Genomic DNA, 19,629 nt, shown 5'->3' with positions numbered 1-19,629 from the left:
GGGACCCGCCGGGCGCTCCCGCGCGCACTCGACCGCCTGAGTGGTAAGAACCCTAGGCACCCTGTCCCCATCCCCTTCCCCGGGCGGGCGAGGGATGCGGGAACGACCGCCGCGGGGTGGTGGGGAGACCCTGCCGTCGCACCTTAGCCTGGCCCCCCGGCTCCTGCCCGCCGCTTCGTGAGAAGCCTTCGGCGGGGACTTGGCCCCGGGCGCCGGACCCGAGAGCACCCGGCCGGGGAGTGAAGGTCCGGGGAGGAACGGGAGGCGCGGCCGAGGGCCCAAGTGGGTGCGGGCGTGTGAGTGTGTGTGTGTGAGTGTGTGTCGCTCCGGGTCCACGCTCATGCACACACCCACACGCCCGCGCTCGGGGTCTGCTCCCTCGGCCGCGGGAACCCCGGAGCCTGCCTGGTATCCAGTCCTGGCACCAAGCAAGTCTACAAAAGTTTTCTTGTAACCTGGGTTCGAGTGAGAAGCAAGCTGCGAGGGTCCCGCAATCGGGGGCCCCCGCAAGGCAAAGGCCTCCACACTGGGGTTCTTCTGCTCTTGTCCTCGGGAAAGTTGAGTTCAGGCCTTGACCTTCCACCAAGCTCCTCATCTCTCCGCCGCAGACCCTCACTCTGCCTGTCTCCCTCCCCAGTCGACACCCTAAACTGGCACCACTTCGATTCCCGGTCCTGGGGTTGGGTCCTACTCTCTTCCTCAGCTCCTACCCCCACCACCCCCCTTCACATACCCACCCAAACGTCCGGTCTTCTTCCCCGGAATCTGGTGAGTACTTCCAGCCCTGTCAGAACAGGCGCCTGAACGTCACAGCATTTGCTGAGTAGAAAGGCATCTGTGCCCGGTTGATCCCATCAATTCCGTCCTGACCATATTGAAAGTCCCAAGCAGGTGGCTTTTAAAATCAACATCTCTTGAATTCCAGAAGATCTCAGCCTCCTGAGGACACGCAGAGTAACACAGGCTTTCTCCCTAGAGGCTTCTGTCCGCACTGGCACTCTTCCTCCCAACAGCCCCTTTCCTGCCTAGCCTATTTGCATTCGTTTTCCATCAAAATCTGAGCTCAGGAATCTGATAAACTCCCATTGTGAGCTTGAAGGGAAAGAATGGAACTTTTAGGGTGGAATCCGAGGCACATGTGATCCAGTGCAGAAAGAATTTGAGGTTGGAAGGGGCCTTCTACACCTCAGGGACTCAGATCATGAAAGTAGTCATTTATTGATAAGACTGGGCTCGGGTCAAACATTTTTTCTCTCACATAGGTATCAAACCATATATTCCAGTTCACTGAATAGTCAAGAGTCAGAAACCAAGTGATTATGACCCTGCAGAAGAGACTAACATAAAATCATGGTCTTGCAGAAGAGACTAAGGTAGAAATAAATGCTATAGAGTTCATAAAAATGTTACCAAAATCTGGAAGAGGGAGCACTAAATTCTTGAAGGAGTGAGGCAAGTTAAGGGAAAATTCTGAGTAAAAAAGACACATTAGAGGTGCAAAAGGAAACCTGGATGCAGGCAGGCAGCTGAGCAGAGGAACCAGCATAAGCAGAGGCAAATTGTTGGAGAGGTTTACGAGCTGTGTGGGTACTGCCAGGAAGCCTGGAGAGGCAGGGTGTCAGTGTGTTCAGAGTTGTAGCGAGATTGAAGCCAGCTAACCCTGCCAGAGGCTGTGCACAGGTGTTTAAACTGAGTGCTTTCGCAAACTCTGGGTTCTAACTGCAAAACTGATGGGCCAGAGGGAAGCAGAGTGGCAGTGGGTCCAGTGGACTGGCAGGTTACTGGTGCTTTGATGTTGGATGCACTGGTGTGGCTACACATTCGGGGAAGTGTGAACCTGTAGTCCTAAAACATTCGGGTTGTAAACCAAAGTTACTTCAATTAAAAAAAAAAACAAACAACTTCACACCTAATAGCTTTTAAACAGGGCAGCAAATAGCTTCCATGATTGTGTATTTCATGAGCAGTCTGCAGGAAAAAGAGCCTAAGACCTGGGTATTGGCACTGACAAGCTCCATAGAAAGTCCTACAACCTGATTGAGAGGAGTTGTTGTTTTCTTTTTTAATAATAGTTTATTTTGTGTCTTTTCCCTGACTGAGTTTGTTTCTTTTTTAAGATTTATTTATTTATTCATACAGAACTGGGGTACAGGCCAGAGATGCGAAAGGATTCACCAGAGACAGAGCAGGGAGCAGAACAGGCAGATCGACGAAGTACACTGCTGAGGGGAGCAGCGGGCGGGTCAGGAGAGGTCTGCCACGCCATGTGGATCTCCTCGGGGCAGGTGGGGATCCAACTCATGTGGAAGTGGCTTAAGCTTCTCAGTGCAGTGCTGCGCCACCAGGGAGGGCCTGATTGAGAGTTTTTTTTTTTTTTTTTTTTTTTTTAAAGATTTATTTATTTATTCATATAGAACTGGGGTACAGGCCAGAGATGTGGAGGGTGAGAGGATTCACCAGAGACAGTGGGGTGCAGAACAGGCAGATGGAGGAGGTACACTGCTGAGGGGAGCAGCGGGCGGGTCAGGAGAGGTCTGCCACGCCATGTGGATCTCCTCGGGGCAGGCGGCAGGCGGGAATCGAACTCATGCGGAGGTGGCTTTAGCTTCTCAGTGCTGTGCTTTAGCCCGCTGCGCCACCAGGGAGGGCCTGATTGAGAGTTTTTAATCCTCGTCCTTCCAGAGTTTTTGATCCTGGTCCTTCCCTGGCCACCATTTTTTTCTAATTAAGGAAAGTGATTTCATACAGAGCATATGTAACCAAATTCTTTTGTTGCCAGGTGAGGCCATTGAAAAACACACACACACACCACTGTTTTACAAAATAAGACACTTTAATATTAAGAAAAGCATGAAGGCTTAACCTTACAAGATAAAGTTAGACCTTTACATTTAATAAATTTAGATTAATGAAAAATTTGCTATGTTGTCCTTATTTTCCTCTGTCATCATGGACTGTTCCCAGTCATGCAGTCTGGGGACAAAGTATTCAGGTCATTTTGTCCAGTCTTCCTTTCAGAGGAAGAAGGAAAGAAGTCGAGCAAGTGAAACGTAGCCTCCAAGAAACAGGGGACAAAAGTCCTGCTCTTCCCACCCCTCATAATCTTCCATGTGGCCTCCTGATGGCCACTTGAACCCTAGACGTCTCTCCTGGCAGTGCGGAGTGGTGATTTGCAAGTGCCCCTGCACCACCGTCTGAATAGCTCCATGGAAGCCACTTTGCAGGCTCTGCCCTGCCTTCCATGAGGCCAGCCTAGCTCGGGCACATCTTTCCCTTCCTTGATGTGCTGTTTTGCATCATCGTTTAACTATTTCATTTAGCTGAAATCATTTCCTAGACTTGACAACCAATATGAAGACAGATTATTCATTTTCTGAAGATAGAAAACATGCTTTCCGTTTTAGACTTATTTTTGGTTGCATGCTGTTGCTGCTCCAATACCTAGCATAGTTCTGGGAGCATTTTAGGTGATGAATGAATTTGCTCATGAAAAACTAACTTATTCCCAGCCTACAAAGGCTTCTTTATATGCCACCCTTCTTCTCCTTGGAATTTACTTAAGAAGCCTTCTTGTTTCTGTGGGTTGAGTCTCTCTTACTTGCATCAAAGTCACAGGACATGGCTGCCGGGATCCATGTTCTAAACCACAAATCAGGGAGAAGTTTCCAGTCTAACACCCTTTACCGCACCCAGGTGGAGCTGGGACCTTTAAGTGAGCTCAGTGCATGTCCCAGCTGAGTCCTGGTAGACTCGAACATCACTGCTCAGAAAAAGCCTTGCACTTAGAGCACAGTTCCTAATAATTTTAGACAAAAGGGCATAGACAAAAAGGATTATAGTTTTCTTGTCATACTAACAACCAGAATAGATAAAGTTCTGCCAGAGCAAACAAAAAAAGTTCAGGGCTGGAGGGGGTAGGTAGGGGGAATTGGCTTTAGGGAAAATGGAAATCTGACACAGGTAAAAGTAAATAAAGATTAGAGGTGAGTACAATTTAAAGTTAAAATTGGGCTGAATAGTATGAGTTACACAGATGTCAAGATCCAGTCTTTATCAAATGTGTAAGTTGTCCATAAATATTTTTAATAGTCTCAGGTCAGTACCTTACAGCAGGCTTTTTTGGATATTTCTAAAGGATTAGTTCTTGCTGCTGGATGAATGCAGAGCTGCAGAGAAGTTTTTTTTGCAATTGAAGTAAGCTGATCTAAGGCAATCTGGCATCAGAGATGAGCAACCTCCTTACCAAGAGCGATGTTGCCATGAGTCCATGTTCTCAGCTGGAGCTCTGCCCACCCTGATACGTATGTTAGCAAAGGGCTTAGTGATGGCACAGCTGTTAAAGCCCCAGCTCACTGCCCTTGCAGACCTCTGGACCATTTTAGAGACAGACTCAGCTAGTTCTCTAATCAGGTTTTGAAGTTCTTTCACAATCACTGAAACAATGGGCACTAAGCTGTTAGACTCAATATAACCTTAAGCCTTGGCACTAGAAGGGCAAAAGATTCCTCTCCATTATTTTCTTCTCACTCTACCTATCTTAAGCACCTTCCATTTCACCAGCGAAAAAGGGATTCTACTGTCCTTTATGCTAACTGGCATACCCTAGAGTACCAGTCAGAGAGGGTGATAGCTTATCAAGATGTAGACACTCAGTTACAGATTTTGAAATGCTAACTAAAGCTCTTGGGAAAGTATATTTCTGCCTAGGGCACTTCAGCTATTAACCAGCTCCCCTCCAGGGCATAAATAACATCTAATCCAAATATGTGTCACATGGTATAGGCTGAAATATTTTAGCATTATGAGTAATATCACAACATATTTAGGCAAATCCTACAACGATGCTTTTTATTTGCTTGTGAATATCTTTCATAGCTAGGTTTATTGTCGTGTTCCTTCTTATAAAAAGAAGTGAAATTGTTTGGAACTTTTTAATAGTTCAGGTTCCTAAGGAATTTCAAATTACCTTACAAAGAAATGAAATACTATGACCAGCTATTGAGGAGGGAAAAGTGGAAATAAAAGTGATCTCTAAGCATCATTTATTCATGGCCCCATTCTCTTTATTTAGTGAGGAATAAATTAAGACAGAGAACTCTCTGGGCCATGGCAATCAACCAGTATCCTAGGCAGGGATCAGCTCGTATTTTTTTTGTGAGGGGCAATATCTCAGGCTTTGCAATTTTGTGGGCCCTGTGGGCTTAGTCACCCTCTAAGTACCCTGTTGTGCTCAAAAATCGATAGGTAAATGGATGTGTCTCTGTCCTAATAAAATTGCATCAAGACTGGTGGGGATTTGGCCAACAGACTGTAGATCTGTCCTGACTGAGGGAGTTTTCATGGGAATTTTATAAGCCCCAAATGATGATAGCTTCTCAAGTTCCCTACCTCAATTCCACCCCCTCTCATGAACCACAGTAATGAGTACCCCTTTTCTACACAGTGTCCTGACTGTGTCACTAACAGGCCATCTCCAGCCTGGAAGACTCTCAACTTAATATACCAGCTAAAAGGAGGCATGTGTTTTGTGCCTTTTCCACCTTTTTGGGAATGTTGTCACTGAATTAATTCAGGTGCTTTTGTTTAGAAAGGTGCATTCAAGCTCAGTTAACTGGGATGGAAGGTGAAAAAGACAATGTGACATTTTGGAACCACCTGCTATTAGACATTTCCTGCATAGCGTATGGGGGAAAGGTGTATTCTGCTTGCTTTCATTTCAAATACATTTTAATTTAAAATCTCCATGCAAATGGTAATATAACTCAATACACATACTTGCTGAGCTTCCCATTATATCTAAGAAAGCTTGTTAAATTTTATAAAACACAAAACAAGTATGAGATTATAAAAACAAAGCAAGATCTTTGCCTTTATAGAATTTGAAGTATAATAGGAAAACAATCTAGGAACTCTAATCAAAAAGGATTGTAATGTTCCAGGTGAGACTAACAGAAAGCATTCTCAGACTTTAGGAAAAGAAAATGATATGCAGTTGGGAGAAACAAAAAATGGAGAAGGTGGTTGTTTTTACTTGACCTTAGATGTGAAAAGGCAAACCACCTGAGTATGTCACGTGAATGCCAGGCACTATAGTGATTCTTAAGTTGACTCACCTGAGGCTTTGGAAGGGCACAGGGGAGAGCAGAGTGGTGAGTCCAGAGCACCAAGGCCCTGGATGCCAGCTGAAGTGTGTGGCCTCATCTCACTATTGATGAGGAATCCAGGTTTCATGAGGAATCCTGATGACGTATGAGCAGGAGAATGATATCATTAGAGCAGTGAGATGACGAATAAGGAAGGATGGGGAAATGAAAAGGAAAACAAGTAGAAAGGTGACCCCAATATAAAAATCAACAATAGGAACCAAGGGCCTGGTCTACAGTGGAGGTGGTGAGAACAGAAGTAAAAAAGTGAACATAGGGCCCTCCCTGGTGGCACAATGGGCACTGTGGAGCTATCCATATCCCCTGCAGCAGGAGTTCAATCCTAGCCAGGAGCTGACCCACATGGCGCAGCAGATCTCTCTTGTCTCACCCACTGCTCCCCTCAGCAGTGTATTTCAGTAGAGCTGCCTGTTCTGTTCCCCACTCTCTCTGGTGAATCCTCTCACCCATGTACTTCTGGCCTGTACCCTAATTCTTGTATGCATAAATAAATAAATCTTTAAAAAAAAAAAAAGAATGGACATAGATTCTGAGTAAACAGCCTTTAGGATTTGTGCACTGGTTGAATGAAAAAGAATAGGTAGATGACATTGCAGGTAAGATTCTGATGTGGTTTGGTTTTAAAGTCAGTATGGGTTCAAATCTCAAAGCTGCCACTTATTAAAAGTGTGACTTCTGAGCCTCAGTTGCCTCATCTATAAAATTCATCATATCTCACTCAAAGGAGATAGTACATTTATTATTATCTCCTGGACTTAATAGAACCCAAGAAATGATATCTGTTGATATCACATATTCTTGAGAGGATGAAAGTTTAGTCAATGACAACAGTGTGATTTTTTTTTTTTAAGATTTATTTATTTGTACATACAGAACTGGGGTACAGGCCAGAGGCTCAGGGGCGGTGAGAGGCTTCACCAGAGACAGAGTGGGGAGCAGAACAGGCAGATGGAAGAAGTACACTGCTGAGGGGAGCAGCGGGTGGGTCAGGAGAAGTCTGTCTCGCCATGTGGGTCATCTCCCGGGGCAGGCAGGAATCTAACTCATGTGGAAGTGGCTTTAGCTTCTCAGTGCTGTGCTTTAACCCGCTGTGCCACCAGGGAGGGCCGACAACAGTGTGATTTTATCCCTGGGTTATGAGGGACATCTTGAGTGCTATAAAAAGAAGCACAAAAGTCAAAAGGAAGATCCTGTATAAATAGTAAGCCAACATATTTCCTCTTGGTTAGGAAATGTTCAACTGGTCATTAGAAATACTTATCCAGAGGTAGAGTTTTGTATGAGTGTTAAAATGTATTACATCTGTCCTTACCATATTAGCATATTTGTCATATACCACAAAATTCAGACTACAAAATTCACTGTTTTTAAGTGTATAATTTAAGTGTATACTTCAGTAGTTTTTAGCATAGTCATATTTACACAACCATTACCATGAGCTAGTATTAGAACTGTATCATCCAAACATGAAATTCATAACCATTACCAACACTCCTTATTTCTACTCTCTCAGCCCCCAGAAATCACTAATTTACTTTATCTCTATGGCATGGGAAGTAGATATCTGAGACTCACAACATAAAGCTAGTTTGTAAAACTATGAGAAAGGAATATGATCCATTCTGAGAGAAACCATAGCAAGGGGAAAGACCCAGAAAATCTTGGGGATTGACCCTTTAAAGACAGAAGGGTTTGTGTCTGCCCTGAGAGCTCAGCCTGGGTGGCCAGTGTGTCCCGTGGCTTCTTACACACTGTGGTTTTAGCAGCCCTCTACCTCTGGATGAATATTTCTGATGATCAGTTGAACATTTCCTGTCCAAGAAGAAATATGTCAGCTTACTGTTTATATAGGATCTTGCCTTGGCAAGGCCGATTTCTTCTGGAGTCTCTGCAGGGTAAATAGTTTCCAGAGTCTAGTGGCTGCCTGTATTCCTTGGATTATGGCCCGTTCATCTTCAAAGTACATCACTTTAGCCTCTGCTTCTTTCACCACATCACTTTTTCCTCTGTCATCAAATCTCCCTGTACCTCTGTCTGAGAGGAGACTTGTTATATCATGTAGTCCCACCAAGATAATTTCCCCATCTCAAGATCCTAATTGCACCAGCAAAATCGCTTTTGGCACGTAAGGTAACAGTCATGGGGCTCAGGGATCCAGACATGGATATCTTCAGAAGTTGTTCTTCATCCTACCCCAAGACCACATAAAGTTTTACTGACAAGAGAAAGTTTACCCCTATCAGGTTGAATCGAATTATTCTAGACTTTGAGTTAAGCTTAACAACTCAGATTGAACCATAAAACATTTGTTGTAATTGTATTGACAGATATTAAAAATGTCTGAAGATGCTGGTAACACCTCAGGCACTGGAGACAAAGCAGAAATTACCGAGATGCCCAATCATGATTCTTTACCTGGAGATGCCGAGGTCCACCGTGATTCAGCTCTGATTTCAGAGGAACCAATTCCAGCTGACCCTGGAGGAGACGTGCGGGCAGACACAGTTGAGGCTGCAGGGACTCCTGACAGCGAGCACCCCATAGACACTGGTGCTGTGCAGCACCCCCACAATGGAGAGGTGGCTGAAGGGGTGCTGGCTGAGTGCATTGACTCCGTCAGTCTAGAGGCAGAACTTGGATCTGAAATACCGCTCAAAGAACAGAGTGATCTGGTAAGGGTAGTTCATACGATTCCGTTGAACCTCATTTCTCATTGACTCATTGGGCACAGATTTGTGACAAGGGCTACAAGTGGTGATTGGGGGCTTAGAATACATATGCTATAAATAGATAACCTCATCTCTATAACATCCCCACTGGCATCAGAAGTGTGTTCTGTGGTGAGAAAGGAATAACTGAGACTAATTGGTCATTACAGTGATGATAGCAATTTGATAAATTATATTAATAATAACAGCCACAAATTTTTGGACATGTTCTGTGTTCTAGGCACCAGGCTTCAGTCCTGTCTGTTATGTCAAAGTTCTTTGAGAGTCTCAGCTGGATGTTCTTAACCTCAATGTACAGACACAGCAGCCAGGCTCACAGATATTAACCATCCCAGTAGGATGTTAAACAAACAGAAAATATTGTAGTATTAAATTTAATGAGCTAGTAACTGTTAGTAAGCCTTATTCCACCCTAAATAGTCAGTCTTTCTTTAAAGCCACTTAAATTTTAATACGTTTTTGCATATCCACTATGGAGATGTTAAACATTCCCATTGCTGCTTTACCACCAGGGACCAGAGGCAATGCTCATGGTTGCCACCGCCTCCCTTCAGGGCCCATATTCGTCTCCCTGGGGGATAAGATAGACCAGTGTTTCCCAGGTGGTGTCTTGCGGCACATCAGTACACTGTCCAACCTGGGTTTTTCTGACATCCTCACCTCCATCCGTGTGGGGACTGGCACTCAGTGTGAGAGATGGCTGCTCTACCCAAGGCCTGCCTTGGGAAGGATGATGGAATCAGGGTCTCCCTTCCCCAGCCCTGCCCTACTGACCCTGAAGAGTGCGCCATAGATCACCTCCTTGATGGGGCGCTGCTGCACTCAGTAAGGGAAGGGAGATAATAGGGAGCCACGGCAGCAGCTTCTCTGCCCACCTGTGCCTATGCAGGTGCTTCTTTCCACCCGCTCTCTCCCTCTGCAGGGCAGCAGCCTCCTGCCTGCCTGCGAGCTGTACTGTGCTGGGACTTCTCTGCACTGACCTCCCTCAGTGGAGGCCGCTCTCCTAAGGCCACCTGCCTGCAACCATGCAGGTCTCTCTGTAAACCTTTCCCTCTGGGACAGCTCTTCCTGCCCACTTGTGTCTATGCAAATGTCTTTTCCTCTCCTGTCTCTTTCTAATAAACTTAATATATAAAAATATATATAGTATATATATTAAATATAAATATATAAAATACATAAATATATAAAAATATACATATATTTAAATATATAAAAAATAATAATAATAGGGAGCCAAGGGCTGGGCTTTCCTTGGCCAGTCTATTGTTAATTCCACTGGGTTGGATGAGATACAGAATTTCTCTGTGTCTCTGTTTTTATCATTTTGCACATGAAGACCACTAGTAACCTCGAATGCCATGTAATTCTTTATTCAAAAGCTGGCTTCCTGTGCCTCAGAGTCCTCCAGAGGTTTGACTTAAGAACTGTTGTAAGACGAGAGAGACTTCCTCTGGGAGGAGAGTGTTTCCCATCACTGGGGATGTTTCAATAAAAGCCAACAGTCATTTGGCAAGGATGTCAGAGAATGGTTTAAAGAGCAGCTGGGAATGAGGATCAGGTATGGTAAATATACACCCCAAAGTTTGTATGTGAGTTCTCAAAGCTCACAGAGCCTTTCATGGGCCCCCAAAGGGACCAAAAACTAGCTAGGAGGTTCTCAACTCTAGCTGAACGTATCAACTCCTAGGAAAATTTAAAAAAAAAATAATAATAATGCAAGGGTCTGTTGTAGTCTGAGTTCTTCAGAGAAACAAAACCAATAGAAGATGATGGATGGATAGGTAGGTGGATGAATGGATGGATGGATGGGTGGAAGGATGGATTTATGCATACATCATACACATAGACATTTATTATAAGGAATTGGCTCACATACTTATGAAGATTGAGAAGTCCCAAGCCAGAGACCCCAGAGAGCCAAAGTATAGTTCCAGTCCAAGCTCAAAGGCATGACAATTACAGGAGCTAAGGGTTTAAGCTCCAATTTGAATTCTGGTCCAAAGGCAGGAGAAGCTAGTGTCCCAAAGCAATGATAGTGAGACAGAATGGAATTCTTTCTTATAAGAAGACAGATCCGTCTTTTTGCTCAATTCAAGCCTTCAAATGACTGGCTGAGGCCCACACACACTGGAGTGTGGACTTTATACTCGACCCACAAACTTAAACTTATTTTTATTTATTTATTTTTAAAGATTAATTTATGTGTACAGAATTGGGGTGCAAGCCACAGGTGCAAGGGCAGTGAGCAGATTCATCAGAGACAGAGTAGGGAGCAGAACAGGCAGATCGACAAAGCACACTGCTGAGGGGAGCAGTGGGCAGGTCAGGAGAGGTCTGCAGTGCCATGTGGGTCACCTCTGGGGCGGGGATTGAACTCGCAATTATGTGGCTGCGGGGAGTTTGCAGTGCTGCATCCTAACCCATTGCGCCACCAGGGAGGGCCCAAACTTAAATATAAATAGTCATCAGGGTTCCTTTTATGATTCTTTAAATAGGTGATCTTCATTACCTTTCTGGCTCTAAAATTTTATGATGCTAAAATAATACTTCAAAAACTTTTGAAGAACAAATCCGTTCATTCCTTTGGCCACTAAGAAACTTTTTCATAAATAAATTTCAAGAAAAATACAGAAAATAAGTAGGAGCCATTGATAAGCTTGGGGTTTGCAATTTGGTGCTGTTGGTAAAAAGATGGACCTAGAGATTACATCAGTCCATCCAGATGGGGAAATGGCAGAGTGGGAATTTGAATCAGCGCTTTCTCACTCTGGAATCAAAATGCTTCCTTTCTATTGTGGGAAACATTGGTTCTTGATTTTTATTTTGAATGCTATGCTTCACAAATTTTCATATGCTAAGAAAAATACATCTTAGCCACACCATTCAAACTCAAGATACTTTAAAAAACTACACCACGCCATTAGCTCAAAGTATCACATAGGGACATATATAATCCAATTTCAGATTTTTAATAAGTCCAACAAGATAGTCATGAAGGTTCAAAAGTTCATTTACAAGCTGGCTGTTTGGCTCTTAAATAAAGGTGCCCCAGAGAATGGTAAGTTCTGAAGGAAAAAAGCCAAATTCAAAAGTCAGTATTTCCCCACATATCTGCCTTCTTAAAACGTTTGAGCAAATTGAATGAATTTGCTTTTGAAAGCACCTCATAGACCTCAGTGCTACAGGGATAGAGACCAATATATAACACTGATAGCACCTCAAGGACTGGGTGAAAAGGTGAGCATTTCTTCATCATGAAGCATCACAAAAGTGTCTGGATGAGAGGGAAAATCCTAGGTATAGAGTACAGCCGGTGGCCCTAGGTCTCCGTGTGTGGCACCGTAACAGGAGCTCAGACAGAGGCAGGCATGCGACAGGCCTGTGAGCAAGTTCTGCAAAGGATAGAAAGCAGATACTGCTGGCTGGAATGACCTAGAGCAAAAGGCATTTCTCTTTCACCCAGATAAAATTCAAGCCTTTCTAAATAGGCTCAAATTTAGTCTTTTCTAAAAGATTACCAGGAAAAGGATTCTACCATTTCTCGTGGCAACCTATCCTTTTATCTTAGTAACTATTAGCAGTAGTTAATATTGTGCCTCACCCTCCATCACTGTTCATTTGCTCTGTTTTATTTGCCTGTTGTTGGCCTCTTACAAGAAATCTTTTTGCATTCATGAAAACATTTTATTTTTCCTGTTGATCCAGAAGAGAATGAATTCTAAAACATCTTGAGTCAAAAGTTTGTTTACAAGTTGGCTGTTTGGCTCTTAAATAAAGGCAAGTTCTGTAGAAAAACAGCCAAATTCAAAATCCTGTTTGATTCCAGATGTATCTACGCCTAAATGACTCTCATCACCCCTTTAAAAAAGTTTCTATGGCAAAAATGTCTGCTTTTGAAAAACTTAGTAGGAGAACCTTTGAGCTCTCTTCTCTTCGCAGTCTCACCATCATGTCCTATAAACGAAATCAAATATCAAATCACATTGTACTACACTGAAAATTAAGTCTAATTAGTAAGAGTTAAAAATAGTTCATGAGAACTACTTCTCATGTGAGTGTCCAAGTCCCATTGCCCTGTCCTTTAAGTTGCTGTGGCCACCACATTGAGTGAAAGGTTCACTCAAGGCAAATACACAATATTCTAAAGGTAAGGTTTTCGCCCTTCTGTCTGGCACCAAGAAACCAGAATTCCGCAGAGTTCAGAACTGGGTAGATGACCAATAAGCACAGGGCAACATTCTTCCTGATGCCTTATTCATACATAAAGGTCGGAAGGTAATCTGCAAGGTAGTTCCTATTCAAAATCTTGAGTTCCCACTCTTTAAGACTTTCAGATGTTCAGAATGCTAGTTAACAGTCCCCTGTATTTACCAGTTAAAATTCACTTCTGCAACTCAGTATGCTAATTAGAAAGTATCCTGTGTTAGTAGAGGTACAGAAAGTAGAAGTGCTTGTTAGAGCAGCCTCTAATCAGAATGCCTGTTCACCACCCTGGACTCTGCATACTTCACAGCAACACTTGAATTGTAGCTTACTCTAAGGAGCTCCAGAATTTCACAATAGGCATGCTGAAATAAAATCCTAACACTCACGGAAGAAAGGGAGAGAGTAAGAGTCAGATGATAGGGCATGTAAGTCACAAGAATAGAGTATATTAAGTGTGCAAAAGTGGTTAAGCTTCAGATGCTCTGACAGAAGAAATAAAATGACTACTTTGAATCCATGGCTTTGACCACAGGAAGCCATTGTGACCTTGATGAGGAAGCTTTCATGAGGCTGCGGCCATGAGAGAATTTCTGTGGTGGGTGGAAGAGTGAAGGGGTGCAGCGTGGATGCGGAAGATCCTTTTCTAAGAGCTGAAGAAGAAAGAAGTGGGCCAGGAACAGATGTTTGAGGGAAATGTTGGATTATTCTGACTTTTATTCGTTGACTTGCAGATGAAGGATATAAGTGGTTAAATGTGGGAAGACCCAGTAGAGAGAGAAAAGTGGGAAAGCTGAGACAAAAGGAAGACAGGACCAGCCTACCAGGCTCCAAGCAGTCGGGAGTTGGAGGAGGGTGATATTAAACTCAGGGGAAGACAGCGCCTCCATAATGACAGAGGAGAGGAAGTGATTATGTAATTATGAATGCAAGTGTCATAAATTAGTGTGTGTTTAGATAAATGGCTTTTGATTGAGTTCAGTGTACCTATGTTGTTTGCAGAAAAAGGACTAGTTAAACTTTTATTTCAGTTTACAGAATTGGCATTTAAGTTATTAAGATTACAAATTCAAAAATTTAGTTCCTCCTGGGCTTTCCATTCATCTCACAAATCTTACTCTATTTAGAAGTCTAGCAAAATTGAACAATCACTTTCAGAGGCTTTTGATTAATTCTAGTCCTTTTTACCAACTTAAACACATTCAAATATTTTTGAACTGCATCAATAAATATAATATATTCTATTTCTTTTTGAAGTGCCTATTTAGCGACTTAAACAAAACCTTACTAAATCTTTAAAAATTGTTATAAGTCTATTTAAATAACAATTGTAGTAAATATATTAAATGGATAGAATGGACATAAAATCTTACATGTTATAATGCTATGCATAAATTTAGGAAGATTTCAACTGAAAATCAGAAGTTTAATAATTGTTCAAAACTTGCCACTCAAACTAGTCAAGTTCTTTAAGGATTAGTATAAGAAAGCCCAAATGTTCACAGAAGAATTAATAGCATGCCTTTGATGCTCTAAGTTTTTAACTTTTTTTTTTATTTTAAGTCTTCCCAGAGTTGAAATGACACATACTCACAAAGGAACAAAATTACCTGGAAGTAACAGGTCATTTTCAAGCATACATTTTGACATAGTTGCAGAGATCCAGAGCAATTCATACAACAAGCCTCTTTTTGGAGCAGCTGTGTCATGAGTTAATAAAACTTTGAAAGGGCTTGGTCTTACGGTCCCATTGCACACACTCCTTCATGTAAGTTGTGCACAGTACTGACTCTAGATCTACTTGAGGAAATAGAACAACCAAGTTGACCTTTGATCTTAGAACTGGTACATCTATTTTCCACCTAAATGTTATAGAACTTTGAATTAGATGGAATTCTAAGGTTTGCGTTTTTTTTCTTTCTAATGATGCCCTTGAACTTGATAGCCTAAGATAAGTAAATGTACTTTCTATTTAGTGATAAAGACCAGTAAATAGGATATCATATATAAAAGTATCTTTTCCATTTAATGAACTTTGAACTAGATGGAATCTTATATTTATTCCTATTCTTAGGACCAAACAACAGTTAGGGATATTTCAAGGATCTCTTATTGCTTAAAATAAATCTTGAAGTTTGGCTACCCCTCTTGAAGAGGCTAAGTATGATTTATTGTAACAAAATGTGACTTTTCTGAGAGTTGATGGGAAGGGGCAGGAAACAGAATTCTCATCTGATGATTTTTGTTTTTTCTGTGAATTAAGATGTGAAGTTGTCTGTTAAAGGAGGTGGGGTTAACATAGAATAAGGGTGAGAAAAAATCTTTAAAATGATTATATTTGCTAATGGTGAATCTAAGTAGAACTGTGTTGCCTATTTTATAGTCTCATAGTGTTGACATTAAAGTCAAGGAACATGGAAACAATACTCTGTGGAGACATTTATAATTCATGTTGAACTTGTAGTTAGTATGGTTTTTCTATTAAGTGGTCACATTTAGCCACTGGAATATTTGCCACTGATGACAAATATTCTTCATAGCAGATCAAGAGGTTACAGCTCAATGTCAAAGGAGCTTTATTAATAAAGCAATTGCAGTAGTCATTATACCGCAAAAAGTTCTAGACTCATTTAACATTTATTTCCATTTGCTAGTCAATTACCAGCTGTCAGAGTATATTAAGTATTGTAAATTTGAGTCAGAAGCTGTCACTCCTAAGTGTTTTAACTCTCTCTAATCACATAGGTAGTGATTTGTCCCATGAAAGAATGATATTAATCACCAGCTTACATCTGTCTTCATGATGGTGTAAAATTGCTAGTGGCTTCCATTGCCAAAGTGAAGTAAATCAATGTAGACACCAAAAATGAAAGCAGACAGTCATGAATCATAAGCATTTCCATTCAGATTAACAAAATTTCATTGTTTCCAGTGGGATGGGGGTGGGAGAAGATAAGCCAATTTTTGGAGCTTTTTGCTTTTTAGTGTTAAATGTAGTTTACTACTACTAAAAGGAATATTACTAGTAAACATTTATGGAGGATTTACTATGCTCACAATTTTATAAGCATTATCTCTTTATAAGAATTAAATCTTCACAGTAACTTTGTGAGAGTATTGACTCTTACATTGTCATTGAATTGTCTAATGAGTAAATGATGGCTCCAAAGACCTGAGTAACTTGTTGTCCAAAATGGTAGAGCCTGGGACCACCCTGGTGGTGCAGGGATTAAAGTCTCAGCACTATCAAGCTATTGCCAGCCAAGGTAGCATAAGTTTGATCCCTGGCCAGGGAGCTTACCCACATGGCACAGCAGACTTCTTCTGTCTTGCCCCTCAGCAGTGTATTTCAGTGGATCTGCCTGTTTTGCTCCCCACACTGTCTCTGGTGAATCCTCTCACTCCTTACACCTCTGGCCTATACCCAGTTCTTATAAGCACAAACAAACAAATAAGTAAAATATATTTTTTTAAATTAAAGATTTATTTATTTATTCGTACAGAACTGGGGTACAGGCCAGAGATGCGGAGGGTGAGAAGATTCACCAGAGACAGAGCAGGGAGCAGAACAGGCAGATCAACAAGTACACTGCTGAGGGAGCAGCGGGCGGGTCAGGAGAGGTCTGCCACGCCATGTGGATCTCCTCCGGGGCAGGCCGGGATCGAACTCATGTGAAGTGGCTTAAGCTTCTTTGTGCAGTGCTTTAACCCGCTGCGCCACCAGGGAGGGCCATAAGTAAAATATTTTTTAGGAAAAAAATGGTAAAGCCTGGAGTCAAACCAAGCGATTTAGTTTTGTAACCTTTTCTCTTGACCACTAGTCCACGCTCACTCATGGTTTATGATAGTTTCTTGGTAAATCAATTAGGAATGCATTTGGATACAAGTAACTAAAAGCCAATTTAATGGCTTACAAAACAGTAATTTATGTTTTGTAACTTAAGAAAGAATGGCATAGGTAGCGACTCACACTGGTTTAGTAGCTCAGAAGTCCCAGAACTAATGACCCAGTGACTCTGGGATTCTCTAGCTTTTCTCTCATGGAAGCAAAAATGGCTGCTTCTGTTTCACATGTCCACATTCAGGGCAGGAAAAAAGGTCGGGGGAAGAGTTGTAGACAGTAATAAGTTGGAGACACCTGTACGATAGATGGTAATCTATCATGAAAGCAAAAACTTCCCCAATTATATCTCATTAGTCAAAACTATTCCAAATGGCCACCCTCTTGCCACAGCAGGGGGGAAATGTTGGAAATGATTGATGGACCTGCCTTGGGTCAAAAGTTACAGAATGTGCAAATTCTGTAGAAATTTTGCACTTCTCTAATATCATCTTTTTTCTTTTTTTGGAATGAAAAAATTGCTTGTTCTAGAGTTCCTAATTTTCTAGTATGTATTTCTGGGTACTGAAGGAAAAGCTGTGGTGCCAGAAACTGATCCAGGACACATCATTTGCAAGAGACCATTGCACACCTAAGGAAATGGATGATTTTCAGCCTTTAGTCAACTAAAAAAACTTATAAAGCACTCATTATATGTCATATACGCTCCTAGGCTCTGGATATACATCAGTGAATAAAACACTTGAGAGAAGGAGAGGGAGGGGAAGAGAAAGAGTATACTCAGTATCACTCAATCACTCTGGGAAATTCAAGGCACCCAAGGATAGAAATGCAGCAAAGCCCTGAAGAGGAACAGGAACCAGCGGCTGAGAAGCTATTAGAAATCCAAATAGCCTCTCTGAGCATTTCACCTTCATTCTGCATTCTTTGCTTTCTCTTCAGTCTTAGTCTGCAAAGAGGATATAATATGGTTGCCCTACATTACCTGAGTGTCATCTTCTGCCCAAGCAACCATGTCAGGTTGATCCAGATTCTCTCAGTGCCAGTCCAAATACCTAGCAAGCCAGGGGTAGCGAGAAAGAGAATCAGAGGAGTCGCTATAAATGGAATGAATACTCAAAAGACTTCTTTTGCTGGTACCCAGCTCCAGGATTATCCATGCATTTCTAGACAAAGTTCTTCCTTGCCAAAGTTCTTCCTTCTACTCTAGAGATTTGCAAGTTACCTCTATTTTGAGGAGCCCATTTGCTTATAAATGTAAAAATTGCTGCAGCCGTGGTTGTTTGTTTTTTTAATTTTTCCAGTCACTCTTGTGTTCTAGCACATATCAAGTCTCTCCTTGTGCCAGAGTCTTTAGCCCTGTCTTCCTAGTAATGGGAGATTGAGAAGAGAGAAATGAGATCCTACTCCCTTCTCATTTCATACCAAGCCCTCAAAACCAACATCACACTGGTGAATTTGGTTCTAAAGTACACGTTGTAATGTAAGTTGCTATAATTTTTTATGGCCCTTATAAACTCAGCCAGTGAGATGTGGTGGTTTGTGATTTTTCTTTGTTTTAAACCAGTGAGTGTTTTTGCATTCAGGAGTAAACTGAACCACTGACCTTCAGCTCATCTGTTTCTCTCCAGGCTGAGGCTGCGGACGCCCCTCCACGTGGTAGGGGATGGACAGGCTGGGGCTCCTGGGGCAAATCACTGATCTCATCAGCATCTGCCACAGTAGGTAAGCATTATGTGCTGCATTTGAATGGATGAAGTTCAGAAGCCTAATAGGAGATGACATTTCAATCATACCATGGACTGACAGTTTAACACTCATCCATGGGATAATAAGAGTAAATTATTTTCAGTGATTAGAATTCTAAGTGCTTCCTCATATGTATTAACATATTCATTCCTCAAAATAACCCTATAAGGATGTACTCTTATCTCTTATTTTTATAATTTTAGAGATAAGGAAGCTGATTCACAGAGAGGCTAAGGCCTTACCAAAGTCAGAAGTAGCTGCATTGAACCAAGTAGTATGACTATTAACCACTATACTATATTACTTCCTAAAATACAAGATTTGGGCTTGTCCTTAAAGCTTATCATCTCACTTGAATGTTTTAAAATGCATAACCCACCTGCTCCCTAAAGAGATTTGAGGTTTCTATCAAGGGCACTTCAACAGCAGGGCATTGAAATAAAATTAAAACAATGCAGGCAGGAATGATGTATATTATATAGGTTATATATAAGCAGATGTGTTCCGAGGCTCATAGAGTTACTGTCATGAGCATTGATCTTAATTCTGAGCTCCTGGCTACTATCATTGAGTGATAAAACAAAGTTTATTTTCCCTAAGTTAATTAAATTTATTGATATTAAAGTTTTTATGGAGTCACAGGTATTGGTTTTCATATAAAGAGATAATATCACGGACAAAGTCCTCATCAGGACAGGCTTATCTAAACATCCTCATGTGACTGTTACACCCACTTTTCATGAAGACTGAAGGTACGTCAGTGTCTAAGATAATTTCACCTTCAAGGTGGACAGTGAGAAACAGGATTATTTCACCTTCAAGGTGGACAGTGAGAAACAGGACAGGGAAGCCACAGGTAACATACCTTTAGACCAGCTAACTCAGGTGTTCTCAGAGGATAGTCCATGGCCACAAAGATCCTGTGATGGGCCATGAGTTG

General features: G+C 41.9%; 1 protein-coding gene across 2 annotated transcripts in view; it reads left to right on the top strand.

Moving 5' to 3' along the window:
- Nucleotides 1–19,629, top strand: part of FAM114A1 (family with sequence similarity 114, member A1) — a 58,199-nt gene continuing 38,570 nt past the window's right edge. For both annotated transcript variants that reach the window (XM_012723985.1, XM_012723984.1), the window contains exons 1-3: nt 1–43; nt 8,492–8,836; nt 18,572–18,665. In XM_012723985.1, the coding sequence (XP_012579439.1) occupies nt 8,501–8,836; nt 18,572–18,665 (430 nt within the window). In that variant the 5' untranslated portion in view covers nt 1–43; nt 8,492–8,500. The remainder of the gene's footprint in view (nt 44–8,491; nt 8,837–18,571; nt 18,666–19,629) is intronic.

This window comes from Condylura cristata, unplaced genomic scaffold, assembly GCF_000260355.1.
Source record: "Condylura cristata isolate star-nosed mole 26May11 unplaced genomic scaffold, ConCri1.0 scaffold00012, whole genome shotgun sequence".
Taxonomy (NCBI): domain Eukaryota; kingdom Metazoa; phylum Chordata; class Mammalia; order Eulipotyphla; family Talpidae; genus Condylura; species Condylura cristata.
This window is presented reverse-complemented; position numbering and strand designations above follow the sequence as displayed.